This window comes from Thamnophis sirtalis, unplaced genomic scaffold (genome assembly GCF_051295495.1).
Source record: "Thamnophis sirtalis isolate CommonGarterSnake01/CBP01778 unplaced genomic scaffold, rThaSir2_p1.2 scaffold_1, whole genome shotgun sequence".
Classification (NCBI taxonomy): Eukaryota; Metazoa; Chordata; class Lepidosauria; order Squamata; family Natricidae; genus Thamnophis; species Thamnophis sirtalis.
Window position 1 is genome coordinate 113,758,274 of NW_028261381.1, and position 22,079 is coordinate 113,780,352.

At 41.1% G+C, this 22,079-nt stretch overlaps 1 protein-coding gene across 1 annotated transcript in view; it reads right to left on the bottom strand.

Moving 5' to 3' along the window:
• The window catches only part of ITPKA (inositol-trisphosphate 3-kinase A), a 65,123-nt gene that overhangs the window by 5,948 nt on the left and 37,096 nt on the right, over positions 1–22,079 (bottom strand). The window contains exons 2-6 of the mRNA XM_014065535.2: positions 13,074–13,170; positions 11,038–11,251; positions 8,622–8,826; positions 3,199–3,300; positions 854–925 (exon numbers count right to left, since the gene is read on the bottom strand). Of these exons, the coding sequence (XP_013921010.2) occupies positions 854–925; positions 3,199–3,300; positions 8,622–8,826; positions 11,038–11,251; positions 13,074–13,170 (690 nt within the window). The remainder of the gene's footprint in view (positions 1–853; positions 926–3,198; positions 3,301–8,621; positions 8,827–11,037; positions 11,252–13,073; positions 13,171–22,079) is intronic.

The following is a 22,079-nucleotide window of genomic DNA, read 5'->3' on the forward strand; positions in this document are numbered from 1 at the left end:
TTATAGACACAGAGCTAAATAGCTAATATTGTTGAATATTGAAAGCAATGGGTTGAAGGCAATAGAGATCTTTCCATTTTTTTTGTTTTTGATACTAGATACAAGCAAGCTTATTCAGGCATATATTTCCATTTTTGAAGCCAAAGCCATGAAGAGATTCATGAATTGCCCCACAAATTTGGATTCCTTGCATATGTATCAGACATCTTTTGTAACAAGCAGCAAGGCTTGGCTGTACACTGTTTCAGCATGCCATTCCCAGCTTTTTTTTCTGAATTGCATCACAATTTGGTTTCAGGCTGATTCATAGAAAGAGAAGGTTTTGTATTGGAAAAAGGCCCTGGAACGGGATGACTTTCGTGGTACATTTGAGCACATTTGTATTTAAAATTTCTTGCAATTGTTGAATAGAAACAGATAATATACAGGTAGTCCTTGATCTATGACCCCAATTGTATGTTGCTAAGCGAGAAATTTATTGTGAGTTTTGCCCCATTTTACAACCCTTCTTGCCACAGTTGTTAAGTCAATCACTGCAGCCGTTAAGGTAGTAACACGGTTGTTAAGGGAATCTGGTTTCTCCATTGACTTTGCTTGTCAGAAGGTCACAAAATGTGATCACACGACCCTGGAACACTGCAACTGTCATAAATGTGAGACAGTTGCCAACAATCTGAATGTGATCATGGGGATGCTGCAACTGTCGTAAGTATGAAAAACGGTCGTGTCACTTTTTTCATGACGTTGTAACTTTGAATGGTCACTAAATGAACTGTTGTAAGTCGAGGACTATCTGTATAAGCATGTTTCATTAAATATAACACTACTTACTAGATCAATCAGAGCAACTCACCTCATGTTGCTTAAAGAAGACAGAAGTCTCAAGGATGCCACGAATTTCACACAGACGCCGCAAATATTTTTTCTGTTCAAAATAGAACAGAAGCAGTGAATCACTTAAAAGTATTTCTTCCACATTGGCAAAAGGAAAATTAACACAATAGTGGGAAAAACCATCAGAAAGTATATTGTTATTGAGCCATTTGACATACAGTCTACCAACAATGTGGCAGAAACCTAATTCCTGACTGCGGGGTTGAAGTACCTTATTTTTCGGACTATAAGACACACTGGTGTATAAGATGAACCAAGATTTCGAAGAGGTAAGTAAGAAAAAAAGGGGTTTGTCCTCCCTGATCCCCAGGAGTACTCTGCAGGCTTCAGCAGGGTTGGGGGAAGGCAAAAATGCCCCCATTTTTGAAAAAAACGGGTGGAAAATGGCTCATTTTTTGCCAAAACTGGGGCATTTTTGCCTCCCCCCAGCCCTGCTGAAGCCTGCAGAGTACTCCTGGGGACCAGGGAGGACAAAACCCTTTTTTTGCATTTTTTGCAAAAACTGGATGCGGGGGTCAGGGCTTTGGGAGGCCAAAAATGGCTGAATTTGGTGTATGACGCACCAACATTTCCATGATCTTTTAGAAGGGCATCTTATACTCTGAATGCACATCTTATACTCTGAAAAATACGGTATTTCCTACCCATCCTAGAGTTGGCTGAAAACTATAACAGAATGTCTGCCAATCCCTGTATTCTGTTTCTATCATCTCTTTTCCCCCACCTTTGATGCAATAGTGTCACTGCTGAACCGGTTGGTCTCTGTTAAGCTGAGTGTAATCAATATACTGGTGACACTTTGCTCCATAAACAATCTGATTAAGTAGTTTCATATATAACAAGAGGGAACTTGCTGTTCCACAGCCTCATCTTCTGCACCTGCTCTTTAGGTAATACTACCCTGTTTCCCTGAAAATAAGCCCTCCCCGGATAATAAGCCCAATCAGGCTTTTGAGCTCATGCACTAAAATAAGCCCTCTCCTGAAAATATTGCAACACAGCAGCAGCCATTAGGTGACCACGCTCGCCACCTCTTGCACCTCAAAAATAATAAGACCTTCCCAAAAATAAGGCCAAGTGCTTATTTCGGGGGTCAAAATAATAATTATTTTGGGGAAAACACAGTAGATATATTGTACAAAAGCGGATCAGGTAGCCAAGAAATATAACGTACGAAAGTTCATCAAAAGCTGAAGAGGATGATAAAAGAATTCAAGGCGATCAAGCATTTTCATTCAGCCAGACCCAAAATTCAAATCAAAGAAAGCTTGGATTTTCTTTGATTCAGAGCTAACGTCTAATTTGAATAGACTTCCTGTATCTACTATATTTGACACCCAAAATATATTGTTTTAATTATTTATCACAATAATATTTAACATCCCCTTCCTCCATCACTAAGACCCAGTTTGGTATAGAAGTTAAGGCATTGTTATAAATAGGATACAGTCCAGTTCTAGTCCCGTGTTAGGCATAAAGCCATCTTGGTAACCTTGGGCTGATCAAACCCTCTCAGCTCTAAGAAAGAGGCAGTGGCAAGCCAGTTCCGAAAAATGCTGCCAACACAACTAGAAGTGAAAGTTAAATTAAAACTGACTTGAATGCCCACATGTCTATGGAGATTCTCAGTCATCCAGGTCATGGTTGTCCTAAAGGTGTTTTTTCAAGAGGCAACTGGATGTTTTTTCTTTGAAGACGTTTTTCTTCTCAAGCAAGAAGCTTCTTTTTAGCTCTGACTTGAAGACACACATTTTTTTTCTCTGCCATTGCTGCACCATTACCACCATCACCATCACTACACAATTGATTGGCACGCTGGCAGAAGTAACTACACTGCACTCCTTCTGCTAACCTGCTCTTCACCTTTGGCAGCAGCTCTCTTATTGCCTGCACCTGAGACAGACCAGACCACCCCATTCCACCCCGGTACAACACTGATTTAAAAGAAAAATTCAAAGAGATTTAAGATCTCTTTTTTGATGGTAATAATGACATCCTGGCTCTCCGTAAGGCAGTGGTTCTCAACCTGTGGGTCGGAACCCCTTTGGGGGTCCAACGACCCTTTCACAGGGATCGCCTAAGACCATCAGAAAACACATATTTTCAATGGTCTTAGGAACCGAGACACCAATTTTATGGTTGGGGGTCACCACAACATGAGGAATTGTATTAAAGGGTCGCGGCATTGGGAAGGTTGAGAACCACTGCTGTAAGGAATCATCCACAAAATCCCGCACCCGTTTGGGCAACCAAGCCCTAATCGAGAATTTAAACTGTCACCACAAACTTCCATGGTTAGCTTACCAATATAGTTGTGTTTCCCTTAATGAATTCCTCAAAAACCTGGAAAACCTGTTCTCGTGTCTTTGTTGTCTTGAAGTTGGTATTACAAGTCCCATCAGCCTTCTGTAAATATTAAAAAGGGGAGGGGAGTCATTCTGCAGGCAGTGGAAATAAGAAACCAGGAAAGAAGCTAAAGAATGGAGGAAATCTTAAACAATGTATTCAAACACTGGACCCAGGACATACCTAGGTTGAGAAGTCTTCTTTTGAGGCAACTCAAGGTAGCTCCACTAGTATGGAAAAACTAGTTGTGTATATTATCCACTAAAATCTACATCTGACAGCATAACTGCTTAGTAATCCTCTCAACTAAAAAGGATCAGTTTGGTTAAGGAATTAACGCACCAGGGTAGAAACCTGAAGACCGTGAGTTCTAATCCCACCTTAGATCCAAAGTCAGTGGGATGACCATGGCTAGTCATTCTCTATTGGCCCTAAGGAATATAGCAATAGCAATAGCAGTAGACTTATATACCGCTTCATAGGGCTTTCAGCCCTCTCTAAGCGGTTTACAGAGAGTCAGCATATTGCCCCCAACAATCTGGGTCCTCATTTTACCCACCTCGGAAGGATGGAAGGCTGAGTCAACCCTGAGCCGGTGAGATTTGAATCGCTGAACTGCTGATCTAGCAGTAGCCTGCAGTGCTGCATTTAACCACTGCGCCACCTCGGCAATGGAAACCCCCTTTTGAAATCTTGCCAAGAAAACTTCAGGGACTTGTCCAGTCAATTGCCAGGAGTCAACATTGACTTGAAGGTCCATATAGATGTACAGATATACAGAGTCCTTCCTAATCTGGTATCCTCCCAATGCATACACTGACAGATCTAGCTGCAATTCAGTTCTCCAGAAGATGGAGTTAAACTGTTACACTGCAAACACCAAGTTCAAATTCACACTATCATGAAACTTCCTGGAAGACCCTGGCTCATTCACACACTCAGACTAATCTCTCTTGCAAAAGTGGGAACAGGGAAGAGTGGGGTTAAGAACCTAAGAAGAAAGGAAAGAGAGAAATGTAGTAAGACAAATAGGGGAAAAAATTATCTTTCTGTGATACAAGATATATTTTGGAATATTGTTTTATTTTATTTATATGTCGCCCATCTCGCTATCCAGAGTGATACTGATACTGCGTCAATAATTACAGAGTCATGGTTAAAAGCTGATTCACTGGAATAATTGGTTGAATTCCTTTAGCCTGAACTTTTTCAAGTCCATTTATTTCTTTTCTTTTTTTTTTTTTAAGAGAACTTTTTTATTTTTCTTTAAAAAAAAAAAACACAAATATGTCATCATTTGTCAATCATTAAGACATTGAAGTACAATTTTTTTTTGTTGTGTATACCCCTCCCTCCCTCCACCCCCCATCCCCCCTCCTCCTTCCCCCCCCCGACTTCCCAGAACCCGTACACGGTATGGATTTTTAACTAACACAGTCTAAAATCTATTGAGAAAAAAGAAATAAAGAAATTAATGACATTCTAGATTGAACTTAGCTTCTTCTTACTGAACTGACTTTTAACAGTTTAAATCATTTCTGATCTTAAGCATAGGCTAACTGGAATTTCTTAGTCCCGTATTTATTTTGTATATAGTCAATCCATTTTTTCCAGTCTCGTTTATATCTCTCATTTGAATGATCTTTGAGATATGCCGATATCTTAGCCATTTCAGCTAAGTTTGTTACTTTCAATGTCCATTCTTGGATTGTAGGCAAGTCTTCCTTCTTCCAATATTGCGCCACCAACAGTCTTGCTGCAGTTATCAGGTGCAGAATCAAATTGGTCTCTACCACTGTAAAATCAGTACATATACCTAGTAAAAATAACTGAGGAATAAACTTTATCCTTCTTTTAAAAACATTTTGCATGACCCACCATATTTTTATCCAAAATGCCTTAACCTTTTGGCAGGTCCACCATATATGATAATATGTAGCATCGAGAGAACCACACCTCCAACATTTAGGCTGTACATTCGGATACATAGAAGCCAACTTTTTAGGATCTAAATGCCATCTGTAGAACATCTTGTAAAAATTTTCTCTCAGATTTTGAGCTTGTGTAAATTTCACATTTCTTACCCAAATTCTTTCCCATGTATCCAACATTATTGGTTCCTCAATATTTTGAGCCCATTTTATCATACAATCTTTAACTAATTCTGTTTCCGAATCCATCTGTATTAATACATTATATATCCTCTTTATATGCATTAAGCTTTGATCTCTTATTTGTTTAAACAGATTATCCTCAACTTGAATAAAACCAATTTTTTGATCTATTTTCCACCTAGCCTGTAATTGCCCATACTGGAACCATGTTTGAACTACCTTCTCCTCTTTTAATACCTCTAAAGATTTTAATTGTAATACCCCCCTTTCCGAGGTAAGAAGCTGTCTGTAAGTAAATCTGTCCTGTTTTTGTGCTGTATTCATATTTTCAATTGCATGTCTAGGAATTGCCCACATGGGTATCTTGTCATTTAATTTATATTGGTATTTCTTCCAAACCCGCAATAAAGCATTTCTTAAAATATGACTTTTAAAGTTCTTATCCAATTTTTTGTTGAATAACAGGTAAGCGTGCCAACCAAATACCAGATCGTGTCCCTCAATGTTCAATATTCTATCATTGGTTAAATGAATCCAATCACTAATTACAGATAATGCCACTGCATCATAATATAGTTTTAAATTAGGTAGTTTCAGTCCTCCTCTCTCACGTACATCTTGCATTATTTTCATCTTTACCCTCGGCTTCTTTCCTGCCCACACAAATTTGTTGATACCCTTCTGCCATTCTAAAAGGTTCGCATCTTTTTTAAGTATAGGTAACATTTGGAAAAGAAATAAAAATTTTGGTAAAATGTTCATTTTCACTGCCGCTATCCTGCCCAGCAAAGATAAGTGCAATTTCTCCCATTTTTTCATCTCTGTCTGTATGCTATGCCAAAGTGGTTCATAATTATGCTTATATAACTTCCCATTTGAAGTTAAAATGTTAACTCCAAGATATTTGACTTTTTTAACTACCTCACATCCTAGCATCACTCCTAATTCTTCCTTTTGTTTAATATTCATATTTATAGCTAATGTTTTGGTTTTTCCTAAGTTTATTTTAAAGCCAGACACTTGACCATATTGATTAATCGTATTCATTAAAACCATACTGGATTCCTGCGGTTGTTCCAATATTATGACCAAATCATCCTCAAAAGCGCGGACTCTATATTCTTGCTGCCTAATCTTGATCCCTTTTAAACCATCCAAGCCCCGTATTTTATTCAACAATACTTCCAAAGTTATAATAAACAATAATGGGGACAAAGGACAACCCTGTCTTGTACCTTTTCCAATTTGAATAGAGTCTGTTAAACTTCCATTTATTTCAATCGCACCTGACTCTAGTGGGCAGTGCACATCTCCGTTTCAAAGCCGAAGAGCCAGCGCTGTCCAAAGACGTCTCCATGGTCATGTGGCCGGCATGACTAAATGCCAAAGGCACACGGAACGCTGTTACCTTCCCACCAAAGTGGTTCCCATTTTTCTACTTGCATTTTTACATGCTTTCGAACTGCTAGGTTGACAGAAACTGGGACAAGTAACGGGAGCTTACTCTGTTACGTGGCGCTAGGGATTCAAACCGCCGATCTTTTGATCAACAAGCTCAGCGTCCTATCCACTGAGCCACCACATCCCATAGAAAGAATACTGCAGCTTAAAACCATATTTCTGTCTATGAAATATGCAAGAATTTTTTTAAAAAAAGAGCATACATCTGCTTATATTCTCACTTTTTCTGTAGATGAATGCCCAGTGAAATGTGACATTCTATATATTCATACTGATACCGTGTTTTCCCCAAAATAAGACAGGGTCTTATTTCCTTTTGACACACAAAATATAGCTTGGGCCTTATTATCAGGGGAGGGCTTATTGTTTTGGGTTGCTGGGAGACTGTGGGCTGGTAGAGCCGTTCGACCCTGAGGCTATGCCCGGCTCTTCGGGAGCCCGCTCGCAAGACAGCAGCTGCCTGGCAACCCCGCTCTCCAGCTGGGCACAGCACCGCTGACTGACCTAGCAGTATCCTGAAGGCGCCAAGCAATGCGAGCCCCTTTGTCCCCTACCGGGTTCCCGCGGCTTGGTGCCTTCAGGATACTGCTAGGTCAGCGAGTGGTGCCCTGCCTATCGGGGGGGATTGTCCAGGAGGCTTATTTTGGGGGAGCTTATATTTTGGCCCACCCGAACAATGTGGCATGGCCTTAGTTTCAAGACATGTTGTATTTTCGGGAAAACATGGTACAATTATTTCTGAGTAGAATCTACGGTAGATGGCAGGCATGCATCTACTACCCTCCTCTTTAATAGCTTCTCCTCCTTCAGAAGAAAAACCTCTGCTCCAATAGGGTGAGTCTGGCATAGATCCAAATGCATGTGCCTGACAAGACACAAGAACGTTATGCAACGGCTGGGCACATCGTGGGCAGAGAAATCTAGCAGAACTCTGATGAACTCAGTGAGTACAGTGAAAGAATTCTCTCTGCCTATTGCCAGATGGCACACTAGCTATTACATACCAGCCTATAACTTCATAATAGGGAGAAAAATCTGACAGTACCCTCCAAATGATTTTGCTAACATCAAAGTCTGAGATGCCGGGAAGAAGCCCGGAGGGAGAGAACCTTTGAGAATTCTAAACCCATTCAACAGCATGAAAGCCAATGTGGCCAGAGTGATAACAGCAGTTATAGTGTGTGATACGGAAATGTATTAGTATCAAGGTTGACATTTTTAATTCAGGCTTCTAACACAGATGACTATTTCCCAGGCCAGCAACAATCGTATCATCCATGCCCTTTGCTTCCCTTTTGATGGTGATGTTTGCTTTGTTGCTGTTGCTTTACTCGATAAGCCTAGTTCAGTTAGTTCATCTGATGCTCTGTAAACTGTACAGAATATAATTTTCATCAGCCTTGTTTTATAGCCAATATAGTCAATGGCAAGTAGCTGTAAAAATTGTAGTCCAAGCCAGCTAAATATGCTGGTTTGTTAATCTGTCATTTTATGTCTGTGTTTATCTTTGTGTGTGTGTGAGAGAGAGAGAGAGAAAGAGGGTGTGTGTGTGTAATATATCTGAAGATACCTGCCTTGAGGGCACTGGAATCAGATACAGACGCTTTCCAGTCAAGTACAAATGTACACATTTCTATTTCCTGCTGACTTCTCACCCAATCACCAACCAGGCTCAGTCCTACGTAGCTTCTGAGACCAGACACTGTCACCCAGGTGTGGCCATGAATGACACATTACTATGGAAGCTTCTGAAAAGCACACCAGAATGAATGCTTCAAACAGGAAAGGCTAGGGAAGGTTTCTTACCTTTATCCCTTCAATCCTGAAACCCAGGCTAGCACTGGAGCTGATCGTCTCCCTCCATTGCATGTACCGAGGTTTGGTCACCGCATGCTGTGTGTTCTCTTCATCAGTCGGTGCCAAAGGGTCCACATCTATCATCTTCTTATACATATCTTTACGGAGCTTCGGTTTTTCTCGTGCTTTAGTCAATTCTTCCTCTAAGTATGTCCTACAAAAAACAATGGGATGTTGAGCATCTCTCGAACTCTAGCAACTACAACAAAAGTTAGCTTTCATTTCATGCTGTCTATCCCATATAATGGAACATTCCAGTTACAGGCAAAGAGAATTTAACAAAGTAGAGTTCTCTTTTCAAGATTTTTAAGATTAAGATCAGGGCAGATACAGTATGGGCAAAAGAAAAAGGGCATAGCCAAAAGGATTCTAGTTTTTCTTCAAGTCCAAGAAGATACCTTAAATCAAAAGTATCAGAATGATTTAAGATTTTAAGTGAGGGGTCCTTTATGTGCTTTCCAAGATTATTGTTGTTTTCTTGCAGATGTTTCATTACCAAAATAGGTAACATCATTATTGCTTTGGGTTTTTTCTCCTTTTCTTTTCACAGTATAAGAGTTCTATATTGATTTCCTTTTTTTTATTCAGGGTTTTCTAGATTATGAACTGATTTGAGATCTTTATGGGAGGGAAATTATAAAGGTATATGTTAAGTAATCCTAAAAAGAATGCATTGGTCTCTTAGCATAGCTAGCTAATCTCATTCAGAATAGAAGAATGTGATATTTTATAACAGACTCAGACAGACCACAAAAAAACACATTGAAAAGACTAATTTCACAGTTTTTTTCCAAACATGGAACTACCGAACTCTAGAATTATAAAACTAGAAGAAGAAAAAGAAAAAAGTCAGTTTGTTTAACTTCTAAAACTCTTTTCATTAAAGTTTTATTTAAAAAAAAACTATTTCAAAAGAAATGAATTTTTCATTATTAACTTTTGGTCCTGAACTTGTTTGAAGGCTATTGGGGGGATGGACAATTTGATGAGGAATATTTAAATATATTTCAAAGAATTGTACAGTTTTTCCCAACATTTTTAAACAACGTTTCATTGAATAGAGCATAATATTTGGACAGACCAACTATGTAAAAAATGTATATGGCAGGAAGAAACAAAGCAACAATATATTTTCAACATCACAATGTAGACATTTCTAGTTTGAAACTTATAAAATTTGAGCAACTTTTTACTGTAGGGACAATGACAATTTCACAATGCAAAATGGACATATATTTAAGAGGTTTAATTTAATGAATCCTGCTTCAAGTATATTTTATAGCCACGATCTGTGTATAATGTTCCTTATCTAATAATAGTCTGTATGTTGAACAAAAAATTGACTCTACCCCTAGAAACATAGAAGTGCAAGTTGTGACAATTCAGTTCTGACGTTAGTTTCACCATACACATACAATCAATTCATGTTCCTGCACAGAAAAATAATTCATAATTTGATTGTGAGACCTGATGTCAAGCTCAGAGATAATTCAGCTGAAGCTTGACCAGTGAAGCAACATCAGTTCTTCTATTAATCTTTCTACGGATGTGTCCAAATTGAGTAAATCTTGCTAGAAAATGCCACTCACTTCCATGAACATGTCCTATATGCAGTTCAGTTTCTGAAAACGATGTAGGGTTTAGAAAAGTGGTGTTCTTTATAAAGAAAATATTGGCCATTTGTGGATAGACAGATCTGGCTACAAACTTGTTTCAGCATTATTTTAAGCAATAAAAATACAAAATTGAAAAATTGAAAACATATTAATAAATCTAAAAGGAACAAGCAAGCAGTCTGTAAGGTAAAGATAAAGGTTCCTCCGCATATGCGTGCTAGTCATTCCTGGGGGTTCTAGGGGGCGGTGCTCATCTCCGTTTCAAAGCCAAAGAGCCAGCGCTGTCCGAAGACGTCTCTGTGGTCATGTGGCCAGCATGACTAAATGTCAAAGGTGCATGGAATGCTGTTACCTTCCCACCAAAGGTGGTCCCTATTTTTCTACTTGCATTTTTTACGTGCTTTTGAACTGCTAGGTTGGCAGAAGCTGGGACAATGGGAGCTAACTCCATTACGCGGCACTAGGGATTCGAACCGCTGAACTGCCAACCTTTCTGATCGACAAGCTCAGCATCTTAGCCACTGAGCCACCACGTCCCTAAGCAGCCTATAGGGGAGCTTAAATTACAGGTGCTGCTTCTCAAATAGTTATTTTTCAAAATGTCCGTAACTCAGATAGTATAATAGAAAGGGATCTGCCGTGAAGTTCTGCCGTTGACCTTCCCTGAGCACTCTAAGGATATCTATTATCCAAATTATCAAGCAAATTATCCACAATGAGATGGGAAGCTGTTGTTTAAGATCTCCCACCTGACTCCCATTTTACAATCCATCACACAAGGCCCTTCAAAATTAGCTAGAAGATCATCCAACTGTAAATAGGACTCGCCATCTCTCTCCACCACACCATGGAAGACAGGGACACAGGAATGCAATGAATCTTTCATCAGCAGTTCAAAGCACTTCTCCTCGTTCTCACAGTGGCGTTTCAGAATCGTCCCAGCATCGGCTGCTTTGAAACTTCCTGCAGAAACAAAACCATGATGTTACTGGAATTTTCAAAGGCCTCTCTTCACAGTTCAGCTGCAATTAGCAGCAGAGCCCCCCCCCCCCCCCGATTCCCTATCCAGTTCTGCTCCAATTTAGAGGAAACGTAAGTCAGCATCCTGTAAAAAGAATACCCCAAGATAAACAAGGCTTTGGTAAAGGGCAAAGAAGAGCAACTAAGATGATTAAAGGCCTGAAGGCTAAAACATATGAAGAACGGGTGGAGGATTTGGGTTTGGCTATTCTAGAGAAATGAAGGACTAAGGAGAGGACATGATAGCAGTATTTCAGTATTTGAGAGGCTGCCATAAAGAAGAGCAGGTCAATTTATTTTCCAAAGCAAAAGAGGGCAGAACAAGAAACAATGGGGGCTGGACTAGAAGACCTCTAAGGCCAATTCCAGCTCTATTCTATTCTGATTCTGATTCTAAACAAAGCCAGGCAATAAACAGCCCTTTCATAAAAATCCTGTGAAAAACATCTACATGAAACATTTAAATATATTTAAGTCTAGATACACATGGCTGCACAAAAGCTTCACAGAAGCAGCTATGTAATGACTCAGGAGCCAGATCCGGTGATTAAAAATACACTGTCCTAACTGCTTTGATTTGAACTGATCATAACTGAAATAGTAGCCAATGGTATTAGAGTATAGAAAACAAGAGTAGATATAGGAACAAGCTTGGGTTAATGGGACATATGCTGAAAGCTGACCTCTGGAATGCAACATGCATTTTGAAGCAATTCAAAATAATTTGTTGAGAAAAGGTAGCCATTATGTTAGCATGCATTCCCCCAACTCCTACCCCAGAAACTGGAAAGAATAACTCTGAAATCTCTACAAATTTTAAATTCAAAGCATGAGTCATGTTTGGATAACCGAAAGATGGATGAGAATAAAACATGTTTTTAAATCACATGCCAGTTAAATCATGGTGAATTTTGAGATAGTTTTTATGGTTGCTTTTATATTTAAAAGCAAGAAAGTTTGATGTTAGGAGATTTCAAGATTCTTGTGAGATTTTGGTAACGTTGGAACAGTATCACAGTCGGGGATGGGCTTCAAAAGCTTTAGCAAGGGGTTCTCTGCCCAGTTGCTGCGTGGGCGTGGTGGGCGTGGTCTAGTTGGCCTCCTGCACCATGGCAGGGGGAGGGGCTTTTTGCCCTCTCCGGGCTCTGGAGGCTTTTTTTGAGCCTCCGGGAGGGTGAAAACAGCCTCCCCAGGCTCTGTAGACCCTCTGGAGTATGGAAATAGGCCTGTCTCCGGCCTTCCCGAACTTCTGTTAGGCCCATTTTTTGCCCTCCCCAAGCCTCCACACACACCCTGCACTTATCTGCATCCAAAACGGGCTGCATGGGGACTCCTAGGAGGGGAGGGCGGGGTGAGCCAGGAGTGGGATTTGGGGATTCTCTGAACTGCCCAGAATTTTAGGTAGAGGTTCTCCCGAACCCGTGCAAACCCCCAGCAACTCACCCTTGACCATAGTCCCAAACAGCTCATAATCCAACTGCATGGTTTACCGACCCATCTAATATTTTAATAAAGTCCACCTTTATTCATGTCATTATTTAAATGTGCATGGTTATTAATTCTCAAAATCCAGTATGGATTTTTTAGATAGAAGGAATAATGTAAACACTCTTGATCTGAATATTGAGAAATAAATTATCAGCTCTGATTATGAGTATTCTTTTTAACTAGGAGTTCTGCAGGGAGATTCAAAGTTTTCAACTTCAACCATAATTTTTAATTACATTCTACTATAGTAGATCAATTAACGAAAGAAAGTTCTCACCAGTGTGACCAGCCAGCTGCACCCAAGAATACCGCTTTTTGAAGGGACTGATGACTGGCAAATTGACAATTGTCTTTATTGTCTGCCATGCCTTTTTCTGAAACACAAAATAAAATAAAAGGGGTAATTGCATATGAACATCTACACAGTGTATGAAGGGGTATAGCATTTAGTTATTGTTACAAACCTCCATCCATTTCCCAATTAGATAAATCAGATCCTCATGTAGAATCCTGATAATCCTATTAAATTTAGAATGCATTCAAGTTAACGAGGCATAGGATTTATTCATGTTATCTAAGATTCACCAATATAAAACTAATTAACAAAAATCCAAATATCTAATGAAACTCAGGCATGCTCTCCTTATGCTTATATGGAGTTCTGCTTTGCATTTTTCTGGATCACATTATCCTGACGCCTTAACACAATATTTTTTTTCTTCCTTAAATATAAATAAGCAACAAACCAGGCACTGCAGGGGCCAAATGAAATAAAAAGAATTCCTTGAAAAATTGTAGAAGAATCACGCCTAGTTTTGAATAGGCTCCCTTTCTGGATCAAATTCAATGGGTTATGTACTTTCTCCACTGACTAAATGAAAGCGTACACTATATGAATAGTGTATTCATATAGAACTTAGACTTAATCTTTTTTTGTCCAAGGTGTTTATTCTCCATGGGGAATAAATACAACAGTGTGTGGGTGCATACACACACACACACACACACACACATCATATCTTTCAGCTACATCAAGATCAAGTCAACTGGCAAGGTGAGAAAAAGTCCTTCTAAGCACAGATTGCCATCCCGGGTCAGGTTTAAAGCAGATCCTGTTGCTCAAATGAGCTGCTGACCCAAGTTCTTGCAATGTAAAACACATATTGTTTCTGTTAGGAATATAATCTAATGGTTGGGTTGGCAATATATAAATCATGTAACAATGTTGTACCTGTTTCTTTAAATCATACTGTAAAATGTGATTGCTTGCTGTTTTCCTCAATTGGCCATAAGAGAAAGCCAGAATGACTGTTAGCTCTCTGTTCGTTAGATGCTAGGCTGATCTAATCTGAGTGTTTTGGAAGTTGGCTGTTAAAAAGTGCTGTGAGCTATTGTAAGTTTTGTAACTGCTAGCAAACTTTGAGTACCAGACTGTTTGTATGATTATGGACTATGTTATTTGGATTATCCCTTAACTGAAAGACAATGATGACTGACTGTCTTATCCATGTATGACTTGGACTCTTTGATGGACTCTGATACCTCTATTTCCACAAAAGTAAAAGCCTATTTAAACTGCAGTATCTCTGTATGCTGGTTTGTATGTTCTCCAACACAACTCTCACAATGCTTCTCTGAGCGTACTCGCTCTCCCAACGGGGAGCTTACCTAACAGTTTCTGCAGGGACTGTCCAGGTAAATAAATGCTTTTCTCTCTCTCCATCCTACTTGCAAACAATCTGTTGAATACACAACCTGCTGGACCCATGTGCTGAAATCTATTTCCATGCTGAGATTGCTGTTCGTAGCATTGTGCCAGAAAACTCACCATATACCATTCAATACCTTACTCTAGAACTGTACTGGCGAACCCATGACACACGGAGCCATGTTGCCTGGCACGCACAGTGTCGCGTTCCTCTACTGGGTTTCTGGCACGCATGGGTATGCAACAGTCAGCTGGCCTTTCTGCATGCTGCAGTGCCGGAAACTGAAAGAGCTGGTCTTCCGTTTTCCAGTGTGATGATGCGTGCCAGGCAGCTAATCGTCTTGTGCGCATGCATACCAGTAACTGGAAGACTAGCTGGCCAGCACACATGTGCATGCCACAAACCGGAAGTTCATTTTCCAGCGTGGGCAACTCCTCTTCTGGGTTGCAGCCCTGATGGGCACCCATGCACAAGCGCAAGGCACGCACATGCTCCCTTTTCGGCAACTCGATGCCAAAAGGTTCACCATCCCTGCTCTAGAAGATTAGGCTAATATATTTTGGAGTAGCACTAAATGGAAAAAAGGTACATTAATTAGATTCAGTAATTGCATATTTTATTTAAAAATATTTGGGGACAGAACATTGTAAGAAAAATGGCATGAGGCTGATGGGCAAGCTTTAACTACTGAGTTTTTTTAAAAATATTATTAGGAATGGAGAAGGGATCTTATCGCTTAGCTATCCTAAACTGCTTAATTTTCACGGCTCCTGGGGTGTTTCTCTCAAACTTGTTCTTTCAACTTGTTCTTTTTAAACAAAATCATGCATTTTCCCTAATTCCCTGAATTTTCATACTCAACAGTATAATAAGCCTACGCAAACCCACTAAATGTCTTTATGATAATGAGAAACAAAGGGGGTAAGACTAATTACCGCTCTTCCTTTTACTTTTCTTTTTTTCACTTTTGTACAACCTTAGAGAGGAGCTGATAATTTCAAGGTTCACTGTGTTACAGCTAAATATGTGGAGAATGTGTTATGTTGCCACATTTGGATCTAGTCTTATTTTAGCAGATCAGATTCGTCTGAAAAGCCAAAGGGAAAACACTATTCTGGTTGTCCGACTTATAGCTAGAATAATGAGTGCTAAACTAGTGCTATTGTGATGTGAAGAACTGAAAATTCCACCATACCCTCCAACCAGCATACTACCTAGAATGTACCAAATTGGGAAAACTGCACTATGTCAGGGGTGTCAAACCCAAGGCCTGTGGGCCAAATCCAGCCCATGGGGCCCTCCTGGAAAATATAAGGGGCCGATCCACATTGCTTCGGCCCAGTCTACCTGTGTTGCTTCGGCCTGGTCTACCCAATGCAAAGAGGAAACATGCCAACAGTTTGGGGAGTGGCATAAAGCTGGTCATGCCCACCCATCTGGCCACACCCACCCAGTCAGCCATGCCCCCTCCCAAGTCAACCATAGCCCAGTGGTGGGTTTTAAAAATTGTTCGAACCTATTCTGTGGGTGTGGCCTCCTTTGTGGGAGTGGCTTGCCGCCCATGTGACCGGATGGGAGTGGCTTGCTGCCCATGTGACCGGATATGAAGATGCCGACGACACTTGTCAGAACCACCTTAAATTACCTCACACACAGCACTGGCATGCATAAGAATATGATGTAAACTTGTTTTTTAAAAGGCATCTTTGGTTTGCGTTAAGACAACTTCAACACACGCAATGTTCTGATTGCACCACAAACGCAGTAGTCATCCTTACCTTTCACAGAGGCACTGAGTTTTATAAATATGAGCATGATAGTGTAGAATAATCATATCCAAGGACCAGTGGTGGGTTTCAAAAATTTTTGGAACCTCTTCTGTAGGTGTGGCCTGCTTTCTGGGTCCACTGGTGGAACCTCTTCTAACCGGTTCGGTAGATTTGATGAACCGGTTCTACCGAATAGTGTGAACTGGTAGGAACCCACCTTTGCCATAGCCCTAATGTGGCCCTCAATGAAATTGAGTTTGACATCCCTGCACTATACATAGAGATCACAGCTGCACAAGACTGCTTAAAATATCTCTTTATAAGGCTGGAGAGAAAATGATATGAACTATTCTTGTTGTGCAACCTTGGGATTGATCAGACAAGATAGAACATGCAAACTTGTTCCCTGTGAACCATTCCAATTTCTTTTCTTTATTCTGAGTATATCAAGAGTAGGAAGATCTTAGTTTCTCTGACATACTGATTTTCCAATTGCTATCTAAGCAAACCCAATTCAAGTAATGCATAAAAATAGAGCTATAGTTCTCCTCACCTTCTCTGTCTACCTTTGGAAGAACCAAATTATTTTATGACTTAATTGCTCTATAATCATTCCAGAGAATAACCACCTTTCTGCCAGCAACATTACTGTTTTTGTGAAAGAAGCTGTGTCTAGAATGTCTAGAATGCAGCTGCTATTAAATTCCCAATAGAGTTAATTAAAAACTTTAGATATAAACTTAGCTGACAACCTTTTTACACCTAACAATGCATCTTTCTGATGCATTTTTTTCTTTCTGCATATTTCACAGTGTAGACCTCTGAAATACCATGCTGTGGAGTCTTCCTTGTATAGTAACACACATGTCAATTCCTCTTTGGACCTCCTCAGCAACCTGAGACTACCTAATTTCATATGTGATTAGTAGCATCCTTTTTCTTCTTTTCCTTTCTACAATTTCAACTCTCCTCCAACTTCTTGTCAGCTTCTTAGTCCATTTCAACTTCCCACCCCTTTAATATGTCTGCCTCTCTTTTGAAATTCTTTCATCTAGGAAAGCGATGGCGAACCTTTTTTGCCTCGCATGCCACAAGGGGGGAACACAGGGGGTCGTGCGTGGGCATGCCGCACCCATAATGCAATGTGCGACCCCCTCAGTGTGCATGCATGCATGAGAGGCGCTCCCCCCATTTTTTCCATGCTTTTTTCGCCCTCCCTAAGCCCCAAAGGCTTAGACCTCCTGAAGGTCCATGAAGCCTCCAGAGGGCTTAAACCGACACTAGGAGCAAACCAGAAGTTCATTCCTGAACTTCCAGTTTGCCCATAGGGCCATTTTTTTTGCACTCCAGAGGCTTCAGGGAAGCTCCTGAAGCCTCAAGAGGGCCTCGGAGGGACTCTTTTCGCCCTCCCCAAGCTCCTATGAAGCCTCTGGAGCCCGGGGAGGGCGAAAAATGGCTTTTAAAAAGGCTGAACTCAGCTGGCCAGCGTGCACATGCACACTGGCCAGCTGGCAACCGCCTCGCGTGCCCTGACAAATGGCTCCGCGTGCCACCTGTGTCATGCGTGCCATAGGTTCGCCATCCCGGATCTAGGAGGTAAGTTGCCAGGCTGTGTCTAACTCTTCCATTCTGCCACAGTTCTGTTAGCATAGAAAAGACCAGCCTTAAGAGGGTCAGGTTGCTGACTGCACAAGTAGGTTATTATATAACGTGATGACTCAATTAATCCACCTTCTGGGTAAGCAATAATACCGTGAACTATAAATTAATCAAATAGGCTGGATATATTTATGCAAAACTATAACACAAAGCAAAAACAAATCTTATGTAAGCTTAATTCTAATCGTTGTGAAAATTCATCTGCTAGGAGTTCAACTGATTGTGTTTAGCATACTGTTTGTACAAAGCCAATAGCTTACAGAAGTATATTAGTATGATTAGGGAGGCCGCGGGCTGGCAGTAGCCGCCGCGGTCTGGCTTCCCCCCCCCCCTGCCTCACCTCGCCTCCTCCACTAGCCTTTGTCCCTCCACAGTAGGGTGGCTGGGGGGAGGAGACGGCCCGCCCGCCCAACTCTGCAAAGGGGGAGAAGGAGAGGAGGGCGTCACCTCCCCCCAGCCGCCCTGTGGAGGGACAAAGGCTAGTGGAGGAGGCAGGGTGGGGGGGAGAAAGCCAGACTCCCTAGGGAAGGCCTTTCCTTGCTAAAGGCTGCCACCGCCCACCCAAAGCGGCAAAGCCTCCCGATTCCTACTGGTTACTCACCAGTGAAGTAGCAAAAGCAAACAGTGAAGGCGAAATGAAATGGAGACTCGTGCGGCGTGCTTAAGTGGACTCCAGCCAATCAGTGAGCTGGCTGGGATGCCAAGTGCTTAAAGTTTTCCATCCCAGCCAGCTCACTGATTGGCTGGAGTCCAGGCCAATCAGTGAGTGGCAGGCTGGGCTGGCTTAGATTTTTAGTGTAGAATAGAATAGATGGGGGAAAGGAATGAGCGAGCTAGCAGCAGCTGATGATGGGCGGGGGAGCCAGCGAGCGCCAAAATAAAGCGGGGTTTTTTGAGAAGCGGGCGGTACGCGGGAAAAATGATGAAAAATCGTGCCTGTCCCGCCAAATGCGGGACGTCTGGTCACCCTAAGTATGATTAGATTTGTTTACCTGGTTTCCGAGATCTATATACAATTTGTTATCATGTTCTCACAGTCCCCTGTATTCACCATTTGCTTTTGTAGATTTATTCAAATGTCATACTTTTTAAAAAAGAATCAGAGAAAGCACCATTCATTTCGAAAATACTACTATGCACTATGTATAGATACAGTACTGGAAACCATACAACTAAAAAGTAAGATTCAGCACCATTTAATTTAGTCTTACTGATGTTTCTCCTAACAATGCTACTTCTTTTAGGAATCCCAGACTTGCTGAACACAGGCAATTCCCAGTGGCCTACTCGTAAGCAGAAAAACACATGGTCTTTTTATGTGTCCATGTACTTATTTACTTAAAGGGATTGTATGTGTGATTATAGCAGACAATGAGAATCTAAGATACATAATGTGGACAGTGGGCTGTGCCTCTGTTACATAAAACTGGGTGTTGGCACAAAAGAGGTGGCATGTTAAATGTTGGCAGCGAAGTTAAAACCAGGGCATTTTACTACAAAGGAAAAAAAAAAAGCTTATCTTCCTTTTATTGAAATATTTATTGGGAGGAAAAAGTATATTGCATCCTAAGATCCAAACCGCCACATTTTACATGCAATATTGTTGTTTCGAAAGATAGAATACTTATTACGTGAACACTTCTTATAAGACATGGGCCCTAAAACTACAGCCCACAAGCTGCATGTGGGCTGCCAAAGCCATTAATCTGGCCTGTGCAGGATCATGAGGCTGCCCCGCCCACATCGCTCCGCCCACCCTTCGGCTAAGTGCAGGACTTCCTTCATGAGCCCCAGGGGTTGGAACTGAAAGGTAGGGCCAACAATTTTGGCCTGCAGCGACATTCTGGAGGCGGGGGAAGTGAAAAATGGAATGCACAGATACCCCAGGAGGCCAAAAATCTGGTGAAAATGGCTCATTTTTGGCCAAAAGCCCGAGGCATTTTTCCTGTTTTTGGCCTGCAGAATGCTTCTGGGGGGGTGGGGTGAAAAATGCAGCATACAGATGCCCCAGGAGGACATAAAACTGGCGAAAATGTCTCGTTTTTCACCTCCTCCACCTCCAGAAGATATGTAAAGAGAGAGAGACAGACAGAGAGAGAGAGAGAGAGAGACAGACAGACAGACAGACAGACAGACAAAGGGGCAGAGAGAAATAGGAAAGAGGGAGAGAGAGAGAGGGAGAGAGAAAGAAAAAAAGAGAGGGCAAGAGAAAGAGACAGCGAGAGATTTTTCAAGCTCCTTGTGGCTGAGAAGAATTGCTGCAAAACTGAGTTTCCTGAAGTGGACGATTAGACTCCTAAAGAATTGAAAAAACAATCTAGTAAAAAGAAAAGGCAACCAAAAGAGCAACATGCAAACAAAAGCAAATAAAATACCCCCCAGGAGCAAAACAAATTAAAGTTTAATTTGTGTGCATTGGTCAATGGAATGTTAAATTGGTCACGCCCACCCAGACACATGACTTAGCCACGCCCACCAATCACATGACCCCCTAGCCACACTCTCCCAACAGTCTGAGGGACCATGAATTGCCGCCTTGTTTAAAAAGTTTGAGGACCCCTGTTGTAAGGCATCCTGCAGATAAGGACACCCCCTTCTGTACATCTACATTCATGTCCATAGGAGGAAGAACCTAAGGATTCCATTGTTCACGCTGTTCGCCCAGAAAGGACAGTGCAGGATTATTCTTTGAATGGAAGCCATACAAGTACAATGTACCATACAAACTGTATGCAGTGATGTCAAGAAGAAAATAGTATAATTTTAGCAACATGGGTGGGGGAGTTCCACCACAAAACCGCGGACGACAAAATCGCGCTTGACGAAAGCGCGTACGTGACGTCATCACAGTGCGACGAAAACATCGCGCTGTGATCGATAAATGTAAAAATAAAGCGAAAACCTTACCCTAACCCCCCCAAACCTAACCCTAAACCTAACCCTAAACCTAACCCTTAACCTAACCCTAAATCTAACCCTAAACCTAACCCTTAACCTAACGCTAAACCTAACGCTAACCCTTAACCTAACGCTAAACGTAACCCTAATGCTCTAAACCTAACCCTAACCCTTAACCTAACCCTAACTCTAAACCTAACCCTTACCTTTATGTGAATCGGCTTGCTTTAATTTTATTTTTATTTCAATTTTTAATTTTTTTCGTCGCGCTGTGATGACGTCAAATGCGCGCTTTCGTCGAGCGCTCTTTTGTGGACCGCGGTTTTGACGGGTCACGGGGTGGGGGAGGGTAGTCTATTAGTTTGTAAAGTGCCTTCCTCCTTTCTGAATAACTGTACTGGACTACAATTCTACTGCAGATCCCTCTGAAGAAAAACCCACTTTTGAGTTCCATATCTTACAATCAGGTAATTAGGTAATTTGTTTAGGTGCCTTATGTACTGATATCTCACTTTTGTTCTAACAAATCCCGAAGCATGCTGCTATATAGCGATAGAGATTCTCAGTCATCCAGGTCATGGTTGTCCCCAAAGGTGCTTTTTTCAAGAGGCAGCAGAAGTTGAGGATTTATACTCAAATCCTTCCATTTCCCACCATCCAGTCAGAGCTGAAGAAGTTTCTTGGATGAGAAGAGAAACATCTTTAAAGTAAAAACAGAAAGCCCAGTTGCCTCTTGGAAGAAACCACCTTTGAGATAGCAATAGAGATGGCCAAATGTCTATTTTGAAACCAATCTATTACCAGCAAGTTTTTTGTTAATCCTCCAGTCCAATTTCCAGCTGAAAATCAGGATGTCTATGTTGACCTGGGCCTGTCTACCTAAATGTACATACTCTTACATTTAAAAAAACTGGGGAGTTGATATAACAGAAAGCAGGCTGTTGGCAAAGAAAAGTCACTCTACCTTGTACACAAGGAACAAAATGTGTACAAAATGAGATGCCAAAAACGTGTTTAACTCACACTTCCTACTTGTCTTCATTATGTGCTGTCTCTTTTCTTATAATTTGTAAGAACAAGGTTCTTGAAATCTTAAATCACCACATAAACCAGACACTCAATATTGACTAGTATTTATGATTTGAAGGGGCAATTTACGCTGGGGAAGGCCAGGTTGGAAGCCAAGAGACTATAAGTTCTAGTCCCGCCTCAGGCATGAAAGCTGGCTGGGTGAACCATAATACAGTC